The sequence below is a fragment of the Rissa tridactyla genome, chromosome Z (assembly GCF_028500815.1).
Source record: "Rissa tridactyla isolate bRisTri1 chromosome Z, bRisTri1.patW.cur.20221130, whole genome shotgun sequence".
NCBI lineage: Eukaryota > Metazoa > Chordata > Aves > Charadriiformes > Laridae > Rissa > Rissa tridactyla.
Genome location: NC_071497.1, coordinates 60,293,599 through 60,317,586, shown reverse-complemented (window position 1 = coordinate 60,317,586; position 23,988 = coordinate 60,293,599). Strand labels below are relative to the sequence as shown.

The window sequence follows — 23,988 nt, the reverse complement described above, 5'->3', positions numbered from 1 at the left end:
CCTGGTGGACGCTGAGTTGAACACAAGCCAGGAACGTGCCCTTGCAGCACACAAGGCAAATGGTATCCTGGGCTGCATTAGGAAGAGCACTGCCACCTGGCCAAGGGAGGTGATTCTTCCCCTCTACTCACTGGTGAGACACACTTCGAGTACTGTGTCTGCTCTAGGCTTCCCAGTATAGGAGAGACATAGAAATACTGCACAGAGTCCAGCAAAGAGCCACAAAGATGATTAAGGGACATCTGACATATGAGGGGAGGTTGAGAGACCTGGGACTGTTCAGACAAAGAAGGCTGAGGTAGATCTTATCATTGTGTGTAAATACCTGATAGAAGGGAGTAAAAAAGATGAAGCCAGTGGTGTCCATTGACAGGGAAAGAGGCAATGGGTACAAACTAAAGTACAGGAAGATCCACTTAAACATAAGAAAAACCTTTCTTACAGGAAGGATGATCAAACACTGGAGTCAATTTCCCAGAGAGGCTATAGAGTCTCCATCATTGGAGATTATCAAAACCCGATGGGACATAGCTCTGAGCAACCTGCTTTTCTTGACCATCCTCTCTCTGAGCAGGAGGCTGGACTAGGTCATCTCCAAACGTTCCCACCTCAGCCACTCTGCGTGATTCTATGTGTGGGCTGTTTGATAGTCAGGAGTCTGGGAGGAGAAAAGGAGGCACAAGGGCAGCAAAAAGGTGGGTTCAGGAAAAAAAAAGAACAAAGAAAAGGCAAATAAGGTATAAAATCAGCTGGATAACAAAAAAGGGATGAATCTTGTGATTGTGGTCTCCTGCTGACAGTAGTGAGGGTGACCTGCAGACCCAAGCTCATCCCAATACAGAAAGGGATCACCTTGGGCTCTCCTGTTGAACTCTCCATCAGGTCCACATCAGAAAGAGCTGGGATGGTAGGGCGGATAAGAAGGGATAAACTTCTACCTTGATATTAAGTGCAGAAGGACAAGTGACATAATTACAGCTTAGTAGTATAGATTTCCTTGCAGTAATGTAATTGTGTATCAGTGCTAATACTGATAACAAGCAATAGAATTGTAACTCAATCACTGCGACTTGGAGTGATATAATTGTGAATTAATACTATTAATAACAGTGGTGTGTTTATTAGACAAGTGATGTATTATTATTGGTTTCTTAGAGATGTGCTTCTTAATCAATAAACATCTTAACTATCCCCACGAGTTTTGTCAAGTCTCCAATGTAAAGGAGTACCACGTCGCTGCTAAGAACACTATTGTGTGTTTTCAATCAGCTTATTTTTTTGTACCGAGAAATGTTAAGAATGCTTAAGACCTTGCGCTTATTAATACAAGAAGTATGTCAGAAACTAAAATGGAGTAAGAAATAATTTCATAGTATCTTCATTCTCTTTCTTATCAATTGCATGATCAAAGCAATTGCCAGAGAGTACATGAATCACTGTCAAATACAATATGTAATATCATAATATTTAAGCTCTGTAAGCTAATTATGATGGAGTGTTTCCAACGGTCTTTCAACAAAGATGATTAACAATACCTAAGAATTAAAGACAGATAATAATTAAAAGGTAATGCTTAATTAGAATGAGATTCTCTGTCTTTAATAGAACCCCAACATGAGGGGAGGGTCTATATTTCCAGCCTGGCTTCAATGCACCCTATCAAGATAATTAAAAGACCCATAAAATGTTTTGAGTTACCTTATTGCCCCAACAAATCTGGATGATAGCCACTGAAAAATAATTTGCCATAAAGAATAACTTACAATAGTTACAGAATAAAATTACATTAATACAATGCCCAGGGGTACTCTGTAAAAGACCCAGGGATCCATTTCTTAACTGTCACTACAGAGAGCACTACTACTTAAAGAAAACTGCCTGCTTCTTGCAGAACTACCCTATTAGCCATTACATCGTAGACTATTGATTTTAGAGTTCCTCATGCAGGCAATGTCTGCAGCTTGCCAGACAAAAAGGGAAACGTTGCTTACAACAGTGCAAGATTTGCTTAGAAGCTGATAGGGTCCAGAAAGATGGAGTATTTCTTCAAAGCAGCATGTGAGGTTTTCACTGACAGGGCAACTTGGGAGAACGTTTCAGAGCAACTCAAGTAGCACTAACAAGGAGATGGTTACCTATACTTCAAGGACATGCCCAAGCCAGGAGCCACTGGTAACTAGAATTGACAGGTCTCTCTCATCTTATTTTCATCCCAACACAATAGGAAAACAAGGCAGCTTTCTCCCTCCACAACCTGGAATTTGCCTTACTTACAAATTAAACACTGCCCCATATGGTGCATAAGGAGAAAGAAGCAAACAGGGGAAGATTCAGGGTAAATGATTCATCTATTTTCATTACTCAGTTCACTGGAAAACCATTGCTTTGAATAGCCTGTTTATTAATAACATACGATACATTCAGTTTTAATACCTGAATCAAATCTTACACCGTGGATCACCATCTGGCCCAACCAAATCAGCCACACACTGCTAAACTATTAATGTCATGGAGCCCGCAGAGCAACTGACAGTTTTGCAGTAAGCTACTCACATAAAAATGGAGGGAAAGCACACAAGGAGTTACTTTCTGAGCTCCTAGTGATCTTTACTAATTTTTACTTTTAGTGATTGCTTTCATATAAACTGCCCAATGATTAATACACAGCTACCACAGAGAGCGTATTTGGACAACCACCCTTGCGCTCACTCAAGTATTCAACACAGCCAGAGCTCTAGGCAATGTGTTTTTCCTCTGACAATGGTTTTGTTTTTCATACAAATGTGTGCAGTCTTAAGACGAACTGAAGCATTTACAGCAAGCACTTAACTTTGCAAAACAGGGAGCATCAGGCAAATATTCACTTTTACCCTAAACTGTTCCTGTACTGTGTGAATGAAAACATGTAAACCAGCTTACCTGATCCGCCATATCAAGTCTAGCTTTGTGATGGAGAAGAAAATCCACCACCGACATATGACTTCTTGCAACAGCAAAATGGAGCGCGGTACGCTTCAGCTGAAATAAGCAAAGCTTTGGTTGTCAGGTCCATAATACAGTTCTTTTCCTTGTGCAGGTGATCAGGATTTCTGAATTCACTGATTTCTGATTTCACTGAATTCACTACAACAAACGTAGTTGTTACCGTATTTCTCCTTCAAGAGCCACGCTTGCTCTTTACATGCATTTTTGCTCCCTTGGATAGAATTCAGGTATTTATCTTAAAGATTCCTTGTAGAAACAGAATGATTTAATTACTCTACATAGCATCATCCCTTCACTGAAATTCACTGAAATGTCAAAGTGGGATTAAGTAATCATACGCTGCGTAGAGGAGATGCACGCAGTACAAGAAGCATCCATGTTTACTGTTTTATTATATGGTTGTATTTGAAAAGCTGAGGAGTAGATTTATGCAATCAGACTATATCCCTGCAATGCATGACGAGATTCCTCTCTCACTGTTAGTCACCTTCCCAGACTGAGTCATTGTCTATGTAAATGAAAACTTCCACCTTGCAAACAGTGAGTAATTTTACACAGGTGAATAGGCTCACTGTTTATCAGGAACAATTGATGAATTTTTCATTAAAGTAATTAACGGTGTGAATTTAAAAAGGATTGGTTAAATTGAATTAAACTTTAGTGGACAGAATTCTGCTTTCAGTTAAAGTGAATGTAACTGGGTTTAATATAATTCACTGAGAGTTTCCATACAAGGATATGTCAGTGATTTAAGTAATTAACTTTAAAAGTCAGCTTGGATTTGTTCTCTTATGCTTCTATGCAAATCAGCTGACTTATCCATGTATAAGTCTAAATTTACAGCTATATGCATTAAAAGCATAAAAAGGTGGGATTTATGATGTGCATAAGAAAGAGCCTCTTGCACAGAAATAGTTCTATCAGCAAAACTCGCCTTTTAGCAGCCTTGCTTATAACAAAAGAATGATTTCGCCAGTATAAGCTACTTCCTCACTAGAAGAATCAATCGATGCACAACACCCATGTAGCTATGCTAGTAGAACTCTTATACTATAGGTCTGATTTAAAGTTGACAGGGTAAAGATTCAGACTACCGGACTGGAAAAGTATTTAGTTTAATTTCCTGAATTCTGGAAAGCAATAAGGAAGCAAGAACTATTTTTTAAGTGACTTTTTACAGTACTATGTAATTGATAGGAATGCTCTCATTATTCAAGAGAAGTTTACTCACAAGAAACTTCCGCTCACTCTCTTTTTCACAAACAAACCAAGGAATGCACCTGTACTATCTCCTCAATTCCCCTGTGGGGAAAAAATGCATATGGGCATGGGAAGCAAGTTTTTTCAGAACCCATGATTAAGTAACATCAGATGTTCATGAGTAGGTGATTTATACACAACCACTGAGGGCAAACTGTTCTCCATAACTCCCAGATTAATATCATGACCACTCCATTGCTGTTGAACTACCTCTCAAGTGGAACACAGCCCTATATTTTGTTACTGTGAAGTCTACACCCTCAGATTTCAGGTGTAGAGTTGATGTCAGCATAAGAAATGCATTTTCGTCTACCTAGGGTAAATCTGAACTCTGATCTCAGCCTGGAGCCAGAGGACGTGGTAGATTGCTTCCCTGGTTCCATAAAAACTGAACAATTACAACTCACATTTGAAATTTGTAACGCTAGCAGCATAAATCCATTCTCAAAGTGATTGTGAAGTTAAGTCCTTCTGCTCTGAAAGATGAGGAACTTGAGAAATTAGTCACCCCAAACCAGAGTAAATATTAGAGCAGGGACCACGATTCAGAATTCCTTAGTTCCCAACGTGATGCACAGACTGGTGGCTAAATGCAAAGACCTGTGAGTTGCGCTGCACAAATCCTACTGTCCATACTGGACGCGTGAAACGTTTCCTAATCAGGTCCTAAAAGGGACTCCCGCAGCCTCACCACCTTGCAGCTGACAGGGCTACTGCGCTGGGATTCCACCGTGCAACTCCCAGGAGTCACATTCCAGATCAGTGATCTGTCAGATGCTTCATACTCACGGTATCTACAGCATTTATATTAACATTCTTTGAAAACAGCTTTTCCATGGTTTCCAAATTGTTCATTTTAGCAGCATATTGAAATTCTCTCTCATCTGGCAACACTGTGGAAAAACATGATGAAAAAATCGTATTACTAAAGAAATAGCCATAACTAACAGTGTGATGATACTGTTCTTACCTTCTGTTATTTGTCCTGACTTCATATGTTATGAGAATCATTTCCTTCTCATCACAGAAGTGTTCCAGGATTACATTTTTCTCCTCTAGAGACATCTGGCTGATGTTTCTAGTTTCAACTCTTAAGCGCAAATAGAGGTAGACTTTTCACAGCACAGATTACCGTTATTTGCACTGCTTACAGGAACAAGAGTTCATTTATGAAGCTCTCGCCATCTAAATGGATCCCAAAGTACTTAGAGGCATAGCAGTGAACAGTACGAACTGCAGCATTTATTGCCTATTCTTGGAAAAGTTCTCTGTTTTAAAACAGAATACAGCACCAAAACACATAAACATGTATACAGTAACCGTGTGGTACGACCCAACCGAAAAAAAACCACCCCCAAACACCAACAAAAAAACCAGGAGTTATATGGGGCAGGGGTGTGCGTGGGGGAAAGGTGTGTACTTTTCCTCGGTATTTGGTGACAATGTGGATCTTACTATTAAATTGGGACCTCAATACAAAAATGAACATCTGTATGGTCAACTCAGGTAGCTGCAGTGTGCATTTAGACACCTAACTTCAGTAACTTTGGAAAATAAAATTCCTGTGACTGATAACCGGCTTAGCTAACTTAAAGGTCAGAGTGTTTGTCATGTTTCTACCTTGATATCTAATTAATCACTGAGAAAAAAATTAGTGTAGCAGTTAAATCAGTTGCAAAAATGTTAGTACTTATTTTTAATTTCCTAGCATATCACACTTAAAAAGTGAATCACTTAAATATCTGCTGTCTAGAATATTTTGGCCTGAAAGTTGCTTGTCCAATGACATGACCAAAGAGGACAGCACTCTGTTGAACTAGAAACTGAAGCAATTATCTGTTCCTCAGAGGCTTCTCACGCAATTTCATCCTACTGCATTATGTCTAAGTTCATTAACGCCTAATGAGAATACAGCTTGAGGCAGTATGACTGCAAAGCATACTAAGGAAAATCAGTATGGCATTCACTTAATTGCATTTTACATGTTACCCATAATTACAATCTCAGTGGGAATAATCATAGTTATACCGTACAAAATGAGCTAGAAATTAAACTGGACACTTGTAAAACTGTTTCCAGTTTTCCTATTACATTATCCAAGTACCTTAAACAGAAGCATCCTCCAAAATTCTCTGGAAGTCACGGACTACTACTTGCTTGTTTTACAACATGGGGGCACAGCCAAAAAAAACCACAAAAAAACCCCAGTTGCAAATAAAAATGCACCCCTGGCGCCTGTGATAAGAAGCATGGCAGACAGCAAAACCAGCATCACAAAGAGGGATCTTTGCCAAATAAATGCCTTCACTCGTAGTTTTTGTAATCTACGCCCTAAAGAAGTATCCAGCAGAGCTTTCCACTACCTTGATTTCAAACATGGGTAAATCAATGGTCGCAGGATATCTCGCTCAAGGCAGATTTGTGGCAAACACAGAAACAAAATGTAGGACACCAATTAGCTGCTATTAGTTACAATTAGGCCACACTTCATTCCTACTGACTGCTGATGGTCACTCAGTCACACATGTATGATGCAAAGATAAATGCTGCTGCATCTCAGGATATTCGGGAACAACCCAAACAGTATACTAGCACTGTCTTCAAGAAACAAGAGAAAATGGTGTTTCTTTAGTGTTGCTGCATTGGCAAGGACAGTTTTGTTGTAGTTCTGACAAAAAGCTAATGCCTGATGTTTTCTCTCTTGTCCAGAAATCATGAACTTGCCATATGCTGTTAAAAACAAGACCTTTTGCTTTGGGTGTGATGTTTCTTAATAATCTCTCTTTTTTAATACCTCTTAATTCAGGAGTTAATAACAGTGGCAATCCAGACACACCACAGCACTGACTTGCTCCACAACCTCTTGCTGCTTTTGCAGAATGATTTTTTCAGGCATGAAATTACAGCATTATAGAGCTGACAGACTACAGATTTATGGAAGCTTTCTCTCCAAACTGGGGTCTCCAGGATTTGGCACTCCTTGCATTATTAATAACGGGTCTATTTTCAAGCAGCAATCAATTATCTGTTTGTGGCTGTCAATCTTTCTGGGGGATTATTTTCTTCGGCTTCATAGAAAATGTTTGGCTTATTGCCCTACAGGTTATACCATAACTACATATTCATGTTATAACAATGAAATAATTATATATGGTTTTTCTTTTAAGCTAACTAAAAGTAGTAATTTTATCAATTAATTTCCTTTGTAGAGAGCCCTGTCTGTGTTGTGTGGAACATCCCACAATTTCTCCTCTCTTGGAAAAGCAAGGAAGTAAGAAGATGCAGAAAAGTGAATGTTTTTTTTTACCTGAAAACAGAAAGTCTTCCTCAAAAGAAACTCAAGCTTTGAGGTACCTTCAATTTTCCTTTCCTCATATTTACACCTTATTTTTAGTAGCCTCAATCTGTCTTCCAGTAATACCACAAATAAGGAGGACTTCCAATGAGGTAAAAATGTGCACCAGAGGCTTCAGTATTCATTGACAATGGAAATTTTTCCCCGGTCCCCACCCTACTATTTTTAATTTCCTGATGTGGATTCCACTGGATGAAATCTGTCATTGTCTCAAAAAGCACATGGAAAAAACTCAGGAATTTGAATTGGCTGAAGAGTTCCAAGGAGGTGAAACACAAAACCAATAACAATATTCAGATTCAAATGACAACAAAAATTATTTTATTCTATTGTTTCTAAAATTTAATGGTTTTGTAACATTTTCAATGTTTTCTCTATGTTTCCTTGTTTGTTACTGGAAATAAAATGACTAGGGCAAATGAGGTATTTTGTTAAGTCACAAGAATCTTTTTCTAAAATAATGATTTTCCAATTCAAAGAAGTAATGGGAAAAAACTACCTATCGAGTCCAACAGTGCTACTTTATTTGTTTCTGTTCTTTATCTGCCCTCTTTGCCAGCCTGGCAGCAGGAAGCACGGCCCAGGAGAACGGCTCCTGGCTGTCATGCTGCGATCACAGGGCAGGGCCGCGGGCAGGGTTTAACAATCAGCTCTCAGTTTCCACAAATAAACCGTTTTCACTAATTGCAGCCCACGCCAGAGCAGGCAGTTCTTCCACCCACCGGTTTGCGGGATGGAAGCTGGAGACCCCATCACTGGGAGTCGTGCTGCTGAGCGCACGGAGGCCAGAAGGTCCTCTGATTCTGGTGTGCCCCCCCAAAATGGGGGTGCCGGAGCGGGTGTGAAGGTGTCGGCAGGTGCTCAGCCCCTGGGATGTGACTAATGCCAGCGAAGCCCCTGGGACAGCTGCAGGGGAGAAGTTAAAGCGGGGGCCGCTGGGCCATTTGCAGGACCCGTCCCTCGGAAGATGGAGGTGCCAAACCCCAGCTCCCGATCCCACATCGACACATCCTCTCCTCACTCTTTTCCCCCTCCGACGCTCATTTTGTCATTTGGTTGAGGCAAGAAGGGGTTTGGGGTGGACCCCACCATCCCGGCAGCCCTGACAGTGCTGTCCCACCGCCACTGGGCCACCTGGCCCCCGACCCCCGCGCACTCACGGCCGTCATGGCTGGCTGCCCCCGCTCCCGGCATGGCATCCTCCCCGGCGCGCAGCAGGCGGCTCAGCCCCTTCATCGCTCCCTTGTCTCCTCTTCCTCCTCACCCGAGGGAAGGGGCCCCAGGCCGGGGCGCCGAGGGAGGTGCCCAGCCCCACACTGGCCCTGACAAACCGGTTCCCGGTGCTGCGGGTTGAGCGGAGCATGCCCGGCCAGGGCCTGGCTGGCTGCGCCCTGGCTGCACCATCCCCAGAGGCAGAGGTGCCGAGCAGCTTTAGGAGTTTGTTTTAAAAGAAACCAGGAACTAAATACACGGAATTTCTTGATGCACTGAACAGGGTCATCTTTGCACGATCTTCTCTTCTAGTCTTCTCTAGTGGCTGGCTGTACGTGCGTATCCCAATTTGCACCTACAAATGCACACACAAGACAAGAAGGTAGTCCTGTTTACTCCTAAAGCACTTCCCAAATCCCCACACAAACAAGAGGCACTTTTGGAAATCAATGCCACAAGTGCACCCATATGGAGACACACAGAGGCGTCACAGCTCGGATGGGAACCCCGGGCCAGGCGCCTGTGTTACCAACCGCAGGGAGCTCCCCAGTCACGGAGCTCTCTGCAGGCTGAAGGCCAATCCGGAGGGAAATTCCTCTTGGAATTACTGTCACTGCTGTCCAGCAGTGTTCACTGGGCTGGAGAGGGAGGCCGTGCCTGCACCCCTGCAAGCTTGACGCAGCCTTGGGATGCGGGAGACTGAGGTGCTCCTGCTGTAAATTTGGGCAGAAATATGCACGTGTGGTAGCAGTACTGATGCAATCACCATTTTCAGGTAGACAATACTTGAATTTCCTTTTGTCCAAGTCTGGTCAAAATTGATACACACATCCCCAAAGTTTCAGTTTCTGTGAACTGACACATCTGTCTAATCTACCTAATTCTCAATTTTAGTCCACTATTGTTTTGGTTTACTTAAGCCAACATTGATGTTTCATTTCATGTAGACAATGATTATCTCCAGTAGGGCATAAAAATTGTTTAAAGTGACTAGGTTAAATTTTACTGTAAAAACAGCCTTTGATATTGCTGACATTTGAAAATAGATATTGGAAAGGTAGCTCCAAGAATGCAGGACCATCAGTCTTCAGCCTACACAACTGTAGACACATTCGAGTTCCTTTGCTATAATTTTTTCTTTGCAATTAAATTACGCAGTCACCTTAACTTCCAAGATTACTAACACCATACACATCCATAGTAAAATTAATCTGAAAGACTCAAAAGAGATTGTAAATTGAGAAAATTTTGATTTTTGCTCATATTCTGATTATCATATATGAAGAGACTTCACAGTTCCTTTCTCCTTTAAGCGTTTTTGATACAGTCAGGCTGTGATGTATAAAAATCTTTACATTTGATACACCTTGGTCTGATAAGACGGTTTCATCAACTGTACTTCCAGATAATATTACTCAGCTGAAAAAAAAAAAACCCAACCAACTGTGAAAATAAACCCAGAGTGAGAACAAGTTAACTGATTTAGCCGTAGCTGAATCAGGTTTCACTTTTACTCGCTTCCTGTGAGTCAAACGTTCCAGCAAAACTTCTTCAGAGGAAGAGTTTTATTTCTGTATGGTGCCCGGGCTAGTAATACAGACCGCAACATTAATGCTCATTTTCGAAATCAGAGGCAACAGACAACTGTGGAATGATTAGGTTTGCCTACAAAGCCAGCACCAAAGGAGGAATATATTTGCAGCCTCATAGAAAGCACAAGTTACAGTATGAATCTTTAAAACAGGATAATTTTACATACAGTCCAGAAACATCAGCTGTTAGTTTCCAGTTCCAATTACTATCATGCAATTCTATTTCACAGCATATCCCTGGTCTCTAAACTAACTTTGCCAGTACAACCATACTTTATGTGCTCAAACTTTGCAAATACCAAGTTTACTGCATTCTCTAACCACTTCCCACAATCTTGATTCTTCCAAATGGCCTCAGTAACCAGCAGAAAAGGCTGATGCAGACACTAACGGACATACAGCATCCGGAACAAATGCAGAGCAAGGGAGTACTGGAACATCTTCCTCACATGCTTTTACAGAGCTTCCTCTCTGCCAGGAACTCAGAGCATTTTTTTAATATTTAAAATAACAGTAGTAATAAACACATAAACAAGTAGAACCAATATAAAGAGAAAATGTAAGGTAAGACAAAAGCATGTTGAATAGTGCATAAAGAAGAGGAACAAGCAAAAATTACGTCCTGTATGTGGCCGGTATTATGTTTTTATTAAACTGTGTATTAAACTGTATTAAGCTGTGTACTTTTACTGAAAGTATGAAATTCTGCAGAATTCTGAATCCCATGGTGCATGAATTGTTAGGCTGTGCAACTGCAGCACCTTACAGTAACACTCATCGCTTCCCTCCTCCCTTATGGTTTACAGCTACCTGTTGCCAATTGCCTTTGCTTATGAGTAGTAATTAGAACAATGAAATGGAGAGGCCCAGTCTCAACAGATGCTCACATGTACAAATGGCTGCCATAAAAGACAGGGTAGAGATCTCCACAACATCAGCCAGCCAACAAACTCCGGCACCTCTGGGCTGCTCCCTAGGCTCACTTGTAGGCAGTAGGGTCCTGGATAGGATTGAGAAGTGGACCCACGCAAACCTCATGAAGTTCAACCAGGCCAAGTGCAAGGTCCTGCACCTGGGTCACGGCAATGCCAAGCACAAAGACAGGCTGGGTGGAGAATGGCTTGAGAGCAGCCCTGAGGAAAAGGACTTGGGTGTGTTGGTGGATGAGAAGCTCAACATGAGCCGGCAATGTGTACTTGCAGCCCAGAAAGCCAACCACATCCTGGGCTGCATCAGAAGCGTGGCCAGCAGGTCGAGGGAGGTGATTCTGACCCTCTACTATGCTCTCATGAGACCCCACCTGGGGTACTGCATCCAGCCCTGGGGCCCCCAACATAAGAAGGACATGGACCTGGTGGAACAGGTCCAGAGGAGGGCCACCAAGATGATCAGAGGGATGGAGCACCTCTCCTGTGGGGACGGGCTGAGACGGTTGGGGTTGTTCAGCCTGGAGAAGAGAAGGCTATTCTCTTTAGTGGCCTTCCAGTACCTGAAGGGGGCCTACAGGAAAGATGGGGAGGGACTCTTGATCAGGGAATGTAGCAATAGGATGAGGGGTAACGGTTTTAAACTGAAAGAGGGGAGATTTAGATTAGGTATTAGCAAGAAATTCTTTCCTGTGAGGGTGGTGAGGCACTGGAACAGGTTGCCCAGGTAGTTATGGATGCCCCATCCCTGGAAGTGTTCAAGGCCAGGCTGGATGGGGCTTTGAGCAGCCTGGTCTAGTGGTTGGTGTCCCTGCCCATGGCAGGGGAGTTGGAACTAGATGATCTTTAAGGTCCCTTTCTATGATTCTAAGATTCTTGATGGCTTCAACCTTCTGCTTGGATCTGCATACTACAATGTGAGCAGGAGGGAGAGAGAGAGAAGGGGGGGGGGGAGGCGGGGGGGGGGGAAGGCATGTGATAAACTATCCCCAAAATTATTGCAACATGGATCAAGCTACAGGCTGACCAATTCAAGCCCAAACTCTGCCCTGCTGATGTTCCTGCCTGTTACTGACACTCCAAAGTGAAACTTCAGCAACTCTGAGAACAAAACAGCATAAGCTAAAGTATTTATATATTCCCAACACGAAAGTTTCTAGAAATGGAGATTTTGAGACACCCAGGTTAGACAACCAATAAACACAACTGGTTACCATGACATCCAACCACAGCAAGACATTCTGTAGGCAAGATATTTCAAAACTCAAAAGTAAATAAAGATATTACTACAGATAGCAGTAAGCAGATTCAACTGGAAAATGCTACTCTACAACCTAAATTTCTGGGTATTGAGGATTTACTAGATAAACTCAAGCAAGTCTTGTCCTTAGGGGTGCATCTCTATGATTGTCCCACTTATGCCAATCATCCTCCTTACAGATTAGTGCTTTGTGGCCAGGCATACGCTATCTGCATTCCTTTCTTCAGAAGTGGTGAAGAACATGAAGATCACAGAAGTGTCATCCTTTTTCTCTATCATTCATAACTAAAAGAGGAATTCAAGATAACATATGTATATATCTACCTTAAACAAGAGAGAAACTTACACTACACAAAAATTCTCATCCGCTGCCAACCCGCATTGCTCATGTGCTTCAGAACTGTGGATATACTCAGTGCAGAATGGCTCACGCATAGGGAGTAGTTTATACATTAAGTTAAACACAGCTATAAAGAAATTTCCAAATGCTAATGAAAACAGATTTTAAGTTAAGGTCAATTATACAACACACACACACACAGAGAAAAATGCAAAGCAAAAACATTGCTTACGCAGTCTTCTCTACAAGAACTGAGATGAAAAATTGTATCGCAGAAGTTTATGACAATACTTAATCATGTACTGAAGGCCTTCTTCAGATAAAAATAGTAATAGATGTGGTATGAGAAAGTATAAGGAATATATGAAAAAAAAGGTTTCTGTTTTCCATTGCAGGAAATAATTTACCTGGAAAACATTAAAATAATCTCACTGAGCACCTTCTGTAAACACACTGAATCACCTTTCCAAATAGTATATTTTTTACACACTTCTCAAAAGACAGATATTTCTGGCTTTAGAATCATATTGTGAGTTTTCTTTGCACATTAATTCTAACATACTCCACAACTTTAACTTCATTACACTCAGATAACTCTACGACACTTTTTTTAAACAGATGGTAAGACAACTTCTGAGACTAAGCCAAACTAACATCATTTGTTCAATTACTTAAAGGTAGTTTACTTTTTGCTAAGTAATGCGTATGTAAAAATACACATTTTAAAGAAATACACACCATGACAAGGTAATACTTGGATTCTACACTTTATTGAATCAGACAGACACAGTCTAACAAAGGGACAGGTGTTCACTTTCTAAACGGCAGCAGTAGCTTAAGTCACTGTTCCCTCAGTTGCTTTTATGTCTTTCCTACCAAAAGTTTCCAGCTCCCACCTCTGTCAACAGACCAGCTGATGCCGAATGCTCACTAACCCGCTTTAGAAAAAGTCAACTGAGTCAGCTTACATGGCCTGAGCTACTCCAGCTGATTTGGTCCTTAGCAGATAAGGGAGCACTGACATGAATGCAAATGACAGAGATGTGGGCACTGTGGCATCTGGCAAACAGATGAGCAGGTACAGATGGTGAAATCATTCCAGCAAGTTTGGAAACCAAAAAGTACATTCTGGACTTAGCCTGGGCTTCTAAAACATACCAGGTACACATTTGCTTGTTTAAGAAACAAGCAAACCCCAAAGTACTTTCAATACAGTTAAATGACAAAGCAGATGCTTCTACAGTAGCTACTTGTTTTAAAGATTTTGCAATTAAAAAGCTATTTATATTCCATACAGGTTTTGACATTTTTTTGTATGACTTATAAGAAATATGCTGTCATCATAAATTATTTGCCTCATAAATATTTAATTATATTAAAATGTCTGCATTTAAGCAATTTGGTGTGAACAGAAAAAAAATCTAAACAGGGTATTTTAAATATTTGCACTTTACAACTTCCTCCTTCCACATATGCATGCATAAAATATCATTTATTCAGAAATACAAAATAATTTTAAAGAGAAAGATAGGTAAACAATAAGATGGTTCAGCATCTTACTTATTTGCACATCATTCACATTATTGCACCATGAGACCTTTTATTTAGAGTAAATTTAGTCCTAATGACCAGTAACAATTTCACAATTGTGAAGAAAATTTAAGTTCTCAGTGTCTTTGGAAAGGCCAAGGACCAAACAATATTTGTCTGACTAACCTGTAGGAATTCTTCTCCCATCAACAGGTTTATTAACATTTTTTAAATCAGTGAAGTCATCCTGTATCTTAACACAATGAGTCCTTTAGGGCTGGTCCCCCAACTCTTACTGAAGTCATTTTCAGTGACAATAATGAAAGCTTGACTGTGGTCTAAATTCTTCCTCTTTTCCTTTGAAATCAATCAATTTTTCTGTCCACTGAGAAGACAAACGTTCATAAGCTGATATCAAGCAACTTGGCTCTTCTCTGTTATCACACAGCTAATACCACAATTAAATTCGGTGTTGAATTGTCCAACGAAGTGTCAGCCTCAGCTCCTATGGCTACCACAGCCAATACAACCAAGACAGAGAAGACGGCAGGTCAGGTGTGAGAAGAGGGCCTTCAGTAAGCACAGCGTGAAACACTAGCTAATGACTCCTGCTTTCCAGGGAGCTTGCCCTACAGGCTTGCCCAACAGCAGCTCTAATCTCCCTGTTCTGTTTGTCGAACAGCAGAGAGAATTCATGAGGATGCTCGTGACTCTAACAAAGTTCCACATGTTCAATAAAAACAAAATCAAAGTGCTAGCAAAATTTGATTCTTGGAAACAACTGGGAAAAAAAGTATTATTCTTCAAAAAAAAAAAAAAAACCACCTCAGTTGTACCTCCTCTTCTACCTCAAACATCATGTCTTTTTACACAGGCATACAATGGCTCCGAAGTGACAGGCACCTGAATCCAGGCTACCACCAATGCTAAATTAATTTGCAGTCATAAAACACTATGAAATACTTCATACAGAATATGTTGCTCCACGGTCATTTAAAAAACATTTCAATTGTATGCTTGGAATTGCATGACTTGGCCTTTTTTGATACTGACTGTGAAGTTGTTACTCCAGACCTGAAGTTAAAGAAAGACAAAAAAACAGTAAGAGGGGAAAAGATATACAATGCATACCTAACACAACTTCTACAACACTAAATATTTTTCTAAAATTCATTATTTTAAAATGAGTTGTGTACTCAAGTTTCCAGAAAGTCCTTACCTTTTTGTTCCTTGTGATGGATTAGCGCATTGCTGTCCTCTGCTTAAACCTCCTGAAAAGTAATTGGAAACAACAAAAATTAATTATTTCAATAAAGAATGTTTCAGAAATCACATACATGGCAGAAGTTTTAAAAGAGCAGGTTTCGGTAAAGCTTTTCTTTCCCTTTTTTTTTTTTTTAAGATAACCAAAGTTAATCTGTCTCAAGGAGCAGATAACATTTTATTACATGCAGTTTGAGTACTGCAATTTATATTAACATTCTTAAAGAGAAAAAGCCTTTAGCTTATTGAATTCTAAGGGATGAATTTGAACCTTGTTGTAGTTTTCAGAAATATTTCAGTGTGATGTAGTTGATTTTCAAGGTGGTTGAAAACTTTTTTTTATCCTGCAGGGGGGAAAAACTCTTTGCCAACAGTAAATTTTTAATTTAAAACAAAGCCTGTTTGCACATGTAGCAACAATACTGCTTATAAAATTTTCTGTGTAAAAGATTCAAATTGTAAGTCTTAATTGTGTCTGATAATTCATCACACTCTAATTTCCTCTTATACAGCTCCCACGTTAGATTATGGACAAGGTACTTTAAGCAGATACTTAATTACCTGCACATGTCCTCTAATCTAGCCAAAGATTAACTCTTCATCAAAAAGAGAAACTACTTAAGTAAATATGCTACTGGTTTGCACGTTACGGGTGCAGTTATGTAATACATCTTATTAGATGTAAAATAATCAAGTTCCTCCCTTCATGCTTTAGTTCACCACCTCTCTGTTTTTGCCAACACATTACACAATGGAACTTTTTTGTCAACTGAATGTCTGAAACAATCCAGATAGAAGACGTTTTCATTGATTTTCATTTAAATCTCAGTGGCCTTACAAACACCTTTCTGAACATGGCCGGGGGGTAGCAAACGTGCAATTTACAGAAATGAGCAGTAATTCCTATGTCACCATTGCGGCAAATGAGAATGCACTGTGTAACTACCATCACATTCATAAATCTAGTTTGTCATGAAAATTGATTTGATATTTTTAAAATAAAAACGTTCACTCTTACACGGGCCTCACTCAAATGAACTTGTTGAAAAAAATCTCAAAGCCTTGTGTCCTGGTTTGAGGTTCAAAGTATACCATTACCAAATTACTTTAATTGTACAAGTAGATAATTTGCATAATCAGATATGTCCTAATGCACATACTCACCAACTCTGTTTGAATTTTCCATATTACAAGTCTTAGTAGGAAAATCTTTTTTTTCTGTCAGCTCCTGGATAAGGCCTTTATTTAAGCAGACATCCACATGTCTGTTAAATGACATAAGACTGGTGGTTTTCTGCTCTGAATTACAAACTGGACAAACAAGAACGCTGTCTTCTTTGGCTTCAAAGAAACAGGATGAATTAGTTTCTTCTGTATGTTCAGTCTTTTCAAAATGGTCTTCCTTGTCTTGTGAAATTCTTTTGGGGAAAAGACACTGTTTCATACACACGTTTCTAGCAATATCACTGAGATTGCTAGGCTGTCTTTCTCTGTGAGGTTTATCAGATATTATCTGAGTGAATTTCTCTGTGCTATTGCTAGCAGAGTTGTCAGATGTACTTGCAGACTGGTCTGTTCCTGCTAGTTGATCTGTTTTATTTTTTTGACCTTCACCAACATTTTCAACATTTTCATTTTTGAAGTGTGGAAGAAAGTTAAGTGTATTTTCTCTTGAATTGTCATTCTTGGATATTTCTATGGCATCTTTAACAACAGTCCCATTGAGGCACTCATCAATATGCCTATTAAGTTCTTCCAAATTATTGCTGCTTTGCTCCTCAAAGCAAACAGGGCAGGTGAAGGTCTTACACAGATTAGAATTCTGTAAATCTGTGACATTCTTAGTTTCTTTCACAAAATTTGCTGATGATTTCCTAACAGTAAGGAGCTGCTTACCTACAGTTTCATTTGGAGAAAGATTCTCACTGTTTAGTTGCCTTGCAGCTCGCTTTTTATCAAAAAAACTCCCTCCGGGAGATGCTTCTGAATTTTTTGTGCAGTATTCTTGGTTGGACTTCCCTGGCTGCAACCTAAGAAAAGCGATTTCTTTTCCTGATTTTAAGAAACTTGTAATGCTTTTTTGTTGATACTTCTTCTCTTCTTCACTTAGAAATCCTGATACTCGTACACCTAATGAAGAAAAACAAACTTACAATACCAATTTTAAGAAAACTTGATACTAATTCTTAATTAAAAACTTCTGAGGTGTACATCCACTCAATAAAAGTGCACTTCCTCTTTAAATGGAAGCTATACTACCTGCAAATGCTAACAATGGATCACAAGCTCCATATGATTTTATCAGACCTGAACACTTGCCCAACCATATTATTAATTTCAATACCCACAGAGTTTTAACTGATTGCACCATGAGGCTATAAACTTAATACAGTTATATAGAATTCAGTCTGAAAGAGAGTTTTGCATGAAGTTTTCCCACTAAAATATTTTTTTTCAGTGCATTCTAATACCATAGACAAATAAGTTTTATGTATCACTGAATGGTCTAAGCAGAATGCATAAGCACCTGAAATACACAAGTCTTAGAATCAAAACACAGAGTTTAATTTTGACAGAAATTTCAAATTTCTTGCAGAACATAGCATCTTCAACTCTAGAGGCACTTTTATTTAAAGCATTTGTTTCTAAAAGAGGTTATGGACAGAAATGTTGCTGCAGTGCAAGGCGGATTTAAAGGGTCTTTTAAGGCAGCAAAGTTAAGCACTGCTGTGCATTAAGATTCTACTCTCATGCCAATCTGTATGTCGTTCGAGGGCTAACAGGTAGTAGGAAATGTACAACCTAAATCAGTAAAACATTCCTGAGTCACCATTAGCACTTCAGACCTGTTTCACTTTGCAAAAGCTACCAGGGTAACGGAGAAAGGATAAATCCATTTACACAAATTTTACTTGAGAGTACTGTCTATTACTTTGATACGTCATGAGATCTAAGTCTGAAAAGGAAGAACAAGTTTGAAATACTTTACCCATAAGTCTTATCCGTAAAGGGTGAGGAGCAACACTATCAATTTCTGTTCCTAACAAGTCTTTAGCCACAGCAAAGATTTCCTCCTCAGTAGAAACAGAAGACAGCACAGTTGAAGCTCTTGTTTTCACTTCAAAGTTCACATTCTTTAGCTTCAAGGTAACCGTTTTACCCTAGGCAAAAAAAAAGGAAAAAAAAAGAAAAAAAAAAGAAAAAAGTTAAGCATGTCGTATACAGGACAAAACAATCATTATGTAGCATCTATATAAGGGCACTAAAGGCACAGCCAAAACTATGGGCTTATCTCTGTACAGCAATGGGCACTGCCAAGAATTTGTCTGCAAGATTCTGCACTTGCTTCTGCCAAAGTCAAATTCTCTGAACTGGGTCATTTGTCTATTGTTCCCAGCAGACCATCTGCCACCAGTGCATATTCAATAGATTTCATGCTCTGGCTACAGTCACAACTTCTACTCTGTCTACAAAAAATTATTTCCTCACTTGGAAACTTTCTGTGTGGGATATCTTTGCTGGGAAACCTACTAAGGATGCATAAGTGATATCCAATTAAGGATTTGCTGAAAACTTACTTCCTCCTGCATGGTGCTATCACAGCCACACAGAGCGTCTTTGTTTGGCACAAATATTCCCCTGGCAACACCTTCCAAACCATTTGTGTGATTTAGCGTCTTCGTCCAAACATACATAGATGGCACACCTTTTGTTCTGGTGCCTTTGTAAGCTTTTCCCTTTGTCCTTCTTAGCTGATGATTTCCCTTTCAACCTGTCATCTTTTGAGACAATCTTTTATGGATGAAGACGACTAATCACAATTCTTTTAGGTCTTGAATGTTATTCCTTGCTTTACCATAAAGACCTTCATAGAAAATATCAACTGTTCTTTCCAGATAATAAACAGAAATTTGAGGAGAAGGAATACAGGTACTGTTCCTACCATTCATACCAGTGAATGGCATGAACTGGCTATGGACTGGATCCTGTGTGAATACAGGAAAGAAACACAGTGTTTTAAATACTTCGTAGTACATGATTGACCAAAGCACAGCTTATAGACAATCAGCGCTATTACTTGTTTATAAATATTGCTTTTAGCATAAAATGCTTATATGCTAAATAACTTGGTTAATTAGTTTATTTTTTTCCATGCGTATTATTAGAAAGCCACCTGAACAGTATCAATAGCTGCCTAAATCTGCAATTAAAGAATGGAGACCATACATTGCATGCTACAATGCTGCTGAAAGTATTCATACTAACGCTGCACTTAATAAGTTTGAGTGCAAAGTGTTGTCTTTTTGCAAGTAAACAGAGAATAATATAAGTACCTTAAGTCCCTCTTTCTGTAGCTCTTGAGCAAGGTCTCTGCAGAGTTCTCGACACAAGCTGTACTGGTCTTCTGCTGTGTTTATTTCACTGAACGTTCTACGATAAAGATAAGATTTTTTTTTTCAGTGTGAATCCTAAAATTTACTTAGTGGCTGCCTTCTAAAGTATTTTTTGTACATTTAAACAAAACTACATCAGCAGAAGGTTGTATAGGTTTGAATGTTTACTTCAAGGAAAAATGGATATTAATATGATTATTATACAGAAAGATTTGTGCGCATTTATGTGTTTCAAAATGCTTGCAAAGCCCTTCAAATAATTAAATAATTTGGCTTTCAATTTTTCATGCACTATTTGAAAATGTATCAGATTTAAGTTCATTAATGCTTAAATATTTGCAAGAGAGAATACTAACACCAACTGAATTCATGGATCCAGTCAAGTTATTTGTATTTAATCTCCTTTGTACAGTGCTATGTAACATCAGAAGAAAGAAAGGATTAGAAAGTCAACATCAGAGCCAAGTATCAGAAATAAATAATGCAGATACTAAGAAAAAGATGCCAGCTAGAATAATTATGTCTATCCTCAGAGGAGGAAAAGCTATCTCTCTGCCAAAAACATTGCTAACTGCCTTTGCTAGAGCAGGGGAATTACAGTACTATTTTTTTGTTTTGCATCTGCTTTTTAGTAATAACATGAGAGGAAAGGCAACCTTCAGTTAGTAGCAATTTTAAGAGAAGCGGAAAGCAAAACTTAAAGCTGCCAGATGCTTTTGGAAAGGTCCCACAGATCCACTGTTTCATGCCCTTTATATTTACAAGTGTAAAGTCCCTACAGTTACGCTGGATTTCACATCTCTAAGTTATACTCAGGTTTACGTGATCTATTGAAAAGTCATCCTCTATTATGATTCACATTCCCCTAAGAATGTTTGCATGCTGCCAAACTAACGGGATCAATATTTTACTGTGGGTCCCATGCCATTATCCAAGGAGTAACTCGTGTTATCCTGGCAATGCTGTAGTAGTTGGGAAGCTGTAAAAGTCCTAAGTTTGGAAGGGGCAGGATAGAGAGAATGCTATTTCAGGCCCATCTCTTCCTCACATATAAACTAGACTCATGATCTCAGCAGCTCATTGACATCTCTGGTCTAAAACCATTTCCCTTGGGGAAAAAAGAAGAAAGAAAGGCAGAATGGCAGAGCAGGCTACTCAGATTATCTGTCTGCCTGCAAACCAGCACAAGACTACAGCCATAAATTTCTCAGCTCTGGTGGTACCAAACCTTACTGGGCTTACATAAGTTGCCCACAACTATTAAGTCTCAATAGAAACAAGAATCATTTCTTATCTTCTTTTCTAGGAAGAGACCACATGAGGGTAGGGATAATTATTATGGTGCTCTACGGATTCTCCTTGCAGTATTTCCTTTTTAAAAATGAACTTTTGGAAATGACATACGCCACCACCTTAAGGAACTTTACACTGGTAAAAACTTAAAAGTTAGGAAATGTAACCAATTTTAGTTAACCATGCAAAATTATTGTCACCTTTGCAAGTCTACCTTATGCTATTGACTGATATAGACTGATACTGACATTAAACTGGAACATAGAAAAAAAATTCAAGCTCTTACATATTTCCACGCTATATTATGGCTTAAAGACCACTGTGATGCATTAAAGGCATTAGTAGAATCAGATGTTGAGAAAAGAGAACACACAAATTGACAGAAATACCTCCATAGTATTCTGAAGACAAATAATGAAAGCTTGAATCTGATTTAGTGAGCTTGTTGTATACGCGGTTTTTTAACACATATAAATACACAATGAAATTACATGACTAAGAAAAGTATACGCTACCTGGCATTAAGTAGATTTAGTGATTAATGTAGTTTTTTCAATGTTAAAGAGGCATACCTTTCAGTGCTCATACTTTTTCTTTCTCCATCCCTTTAAAAAGAAAAACAATTTATTATACTCTCTTTACCTAGAACTGTTATCATTTCAATAAACTCTGAGACAATCAGTCATGCTTCAATAACTAACAGCAGTCGCTTCTATAAAATCTGGATGTTAACTTTTTCTACAAATCTTGTACATCAAGTTTAAGTGAGTGCAAAATGGACAATGTATTTTTAAAAAACTTAAATTACTGTAGATGAAGTAAAGACATAAATCAGCCACAGACATCAATAAAAATGAAGTTTGTAAAAAGAACCCAAAACCCCAACAAAACTCCCCTCTCGTATTGGAAGGAGTCTTATTTAAAAACGAACTACAAATCCTATGCTGCCTCACCTCACTATAACTGTAAAGCACTGCTATTAAAATCCTGAACATACTAGGTATTTTTGAATATTTGTTTATCTGAGGAAATAGTTTGCTTTCTCACTAAATTATTACCCATGTTAAAGGTGATGTGTTAGGGCTTTTTCTGTTGGTTGGTTTGTTTGCTTGCTTGTTTTTTCCCCGTTTTAATTGAGCATCCTTTAATAACTCTTCTGCATTCAAGCAGTTCCTATGAGTGTTTTCTTTTTAGATCTTTCTTCTGTTTTTAAGTATTGGAAATAGCAAATTCGGTGGACCACAAGATGAACCATTTACTCAAGGATTCAGGTGTTGGTATGTTAAGGGCATGCTTTCTCCACACTCAAATCACTGAAATCAAGTTGGTGCTAATAAAAACAAAACAAAGAAATAAATTTCTTTGACAACACCATTAAAATTGCATTCCCCTTCACAATGATAATTGTGGCTTTTGAAACGCTCCTGGTTTGGTTTTTGGTTTTTAATGTACTAGGAGGTTTCCCAGAGTGTACAACACCTGAACAGGGTGAATAAGGGGAGAGAGTGCACCAATTATTAAAGGACCATTTGAGGTCCTTTCTCTTAAGGGAAACCATTCTCTTAAGAGAAACAAATATTTGGGAAAATGCATTTTATCTTTTATCAAGTCACCTCACAAAGTCAATCTTACTGCATATTTTGTTTCAAGTCAACATACTTCTGAAACAGACAAACAAAAACAATGCAAAGATTTGTGCTAGCACATTACTGGTGTACAAATTGCTAACTGTATATATTATTTTGTAGTCGAATAGAAAAAATGGAAGATCTATTACTACCAGAGAAGTAACAGAAATAATTCAGAATAGGTCCTTCAGAAATACACAAAGCACTTCAGAACTCCTAATGAAACCAAATCATTTTAAATAGAATTTCAGCACTTTGTGAAGGATAGAAGGATATTTAAGGAAGGAATATCTAAAAGAAAGGACTCAATCCTAAATTAAGACTCTTGTTTACATGAACAGCAAAATGCTGAGGTTTTTTAAGAACAAGTGTTCCATGTTTGTATCCAGGACAGGCTTAGAAATGACGCATGTTATTGAAAACATGTATTCACTAGTAAGACGTATTTCTCCCCTCCCAAACAGGAGGCTAAAAAGCTGTTAATGTAGTATGAACCCTAAAGGAATAGCTATGAAGGCTATTAAAATCTTCAGTTCTATTCCACCAAATACGGAAGTTGATATTACAAATATGTATGTATACAGGATAGGAGACACAGGAACTTCAGTTACTTTCATTAGAACTACAATTTACCACCACAGAAGATCAGATACCAATGCAATTTTCATTACAATCAGATAATAATAAAAGCCAATGAATGTATATTGTTTTTACAGAGAAAATAGGACTGAACACCTCTGCTTAGGATAACTCATTTCTCTTTAGCTATTTTAGTAATTATGAGGTTACCCTAAATGATACTGACTTGATTTCTTGATATACACTTATGCCCAACTTCTTTGACAGACTTTTTGGATTTCATATATTAGACATGGATGTACAAACTTTTGCTTTTTAGTGCTTGGTTTGTTGTGTGTATGTTAGCCATAAGTATAATAATAACAGGTAT

The 23,988-nt window shown here is 38.9% G+C and overlaps 2 protein-coding genes across 15 annotated transcripts in view; both read right to left on the bottom strand.

Moving 5' to 3' along the window:
• ANKDD1B (ankyrin repeat and death domain containing 1B) overlaps nt 1-9,225 on the bottom strand; it is a 33,496-nt gene extending 24,271 nt beyond the window's left edge. For both annotated transcript variants that reach the window (XM_054185811.1, XM_054185812.1), the window contains exons 1-3: nt 8,761-9,225; nt 5,035-5,138; nt 2,920-3,018 (exon numbers count right to left, since the gene is read on the bottom strand). In XM_054185811.1, coding sequence (XP_054041786.1) covers nt 2,920-3,018; nt 5,035-5,138; nt 8,761-8,836 — 279 coding nt within the window. In that variant the 5' untranslated portion in view covers nt 8,837-9,225. The remainder of the gene's footprint in view (nt 1-2,919; nt 3,019-5,034; nt 5,139-8,760) is intronic.
• Nucleotides 9,226-13,682: 4,457 nt separating this feature from the next.
• Nucleotides 13,683-23,988, bottom strand: part of POLK (DNA polymerase kappa) — a 38,631-nt gene continuing 28,325 nt past the window's right edge. For 12 of the 13 annotated variants that reach the window (XM_054185087.1, XM_054185099.1, XM_054185095.1 and 9 more), the window contains 6 exons: nt 21,984-22,016; nt 20,059-20,155; nt 18,714-18,885; nt 16,889-17,854; nt 15,681-15,732; nt 13,683-15,535 (listed from right to left, as the gene is read on the bottom strand). In XM_054185087.1, the coding sequence (XP_054041062.1) occupies nt 15,451-15,535; nt 15,681-15,732; nt 16,889-17,854; nt 18,714-18,885; nt 20,059-20,155; nt 21,984-22,016 (1,405 nt within the window). In that variant the 3' untranslated portion in view covers nt 13,683-15,450. The remainder of the gene's footprint in view (nt 15,536-15,680; nt 15,733-16,888; nt 17,855-18,713; nt 18,886-20,058; nt 20,156-21,983; nt 22,017-23,988) is intronic. The other variant, XM_054185100.1, reaches the window with a different exon arrangement.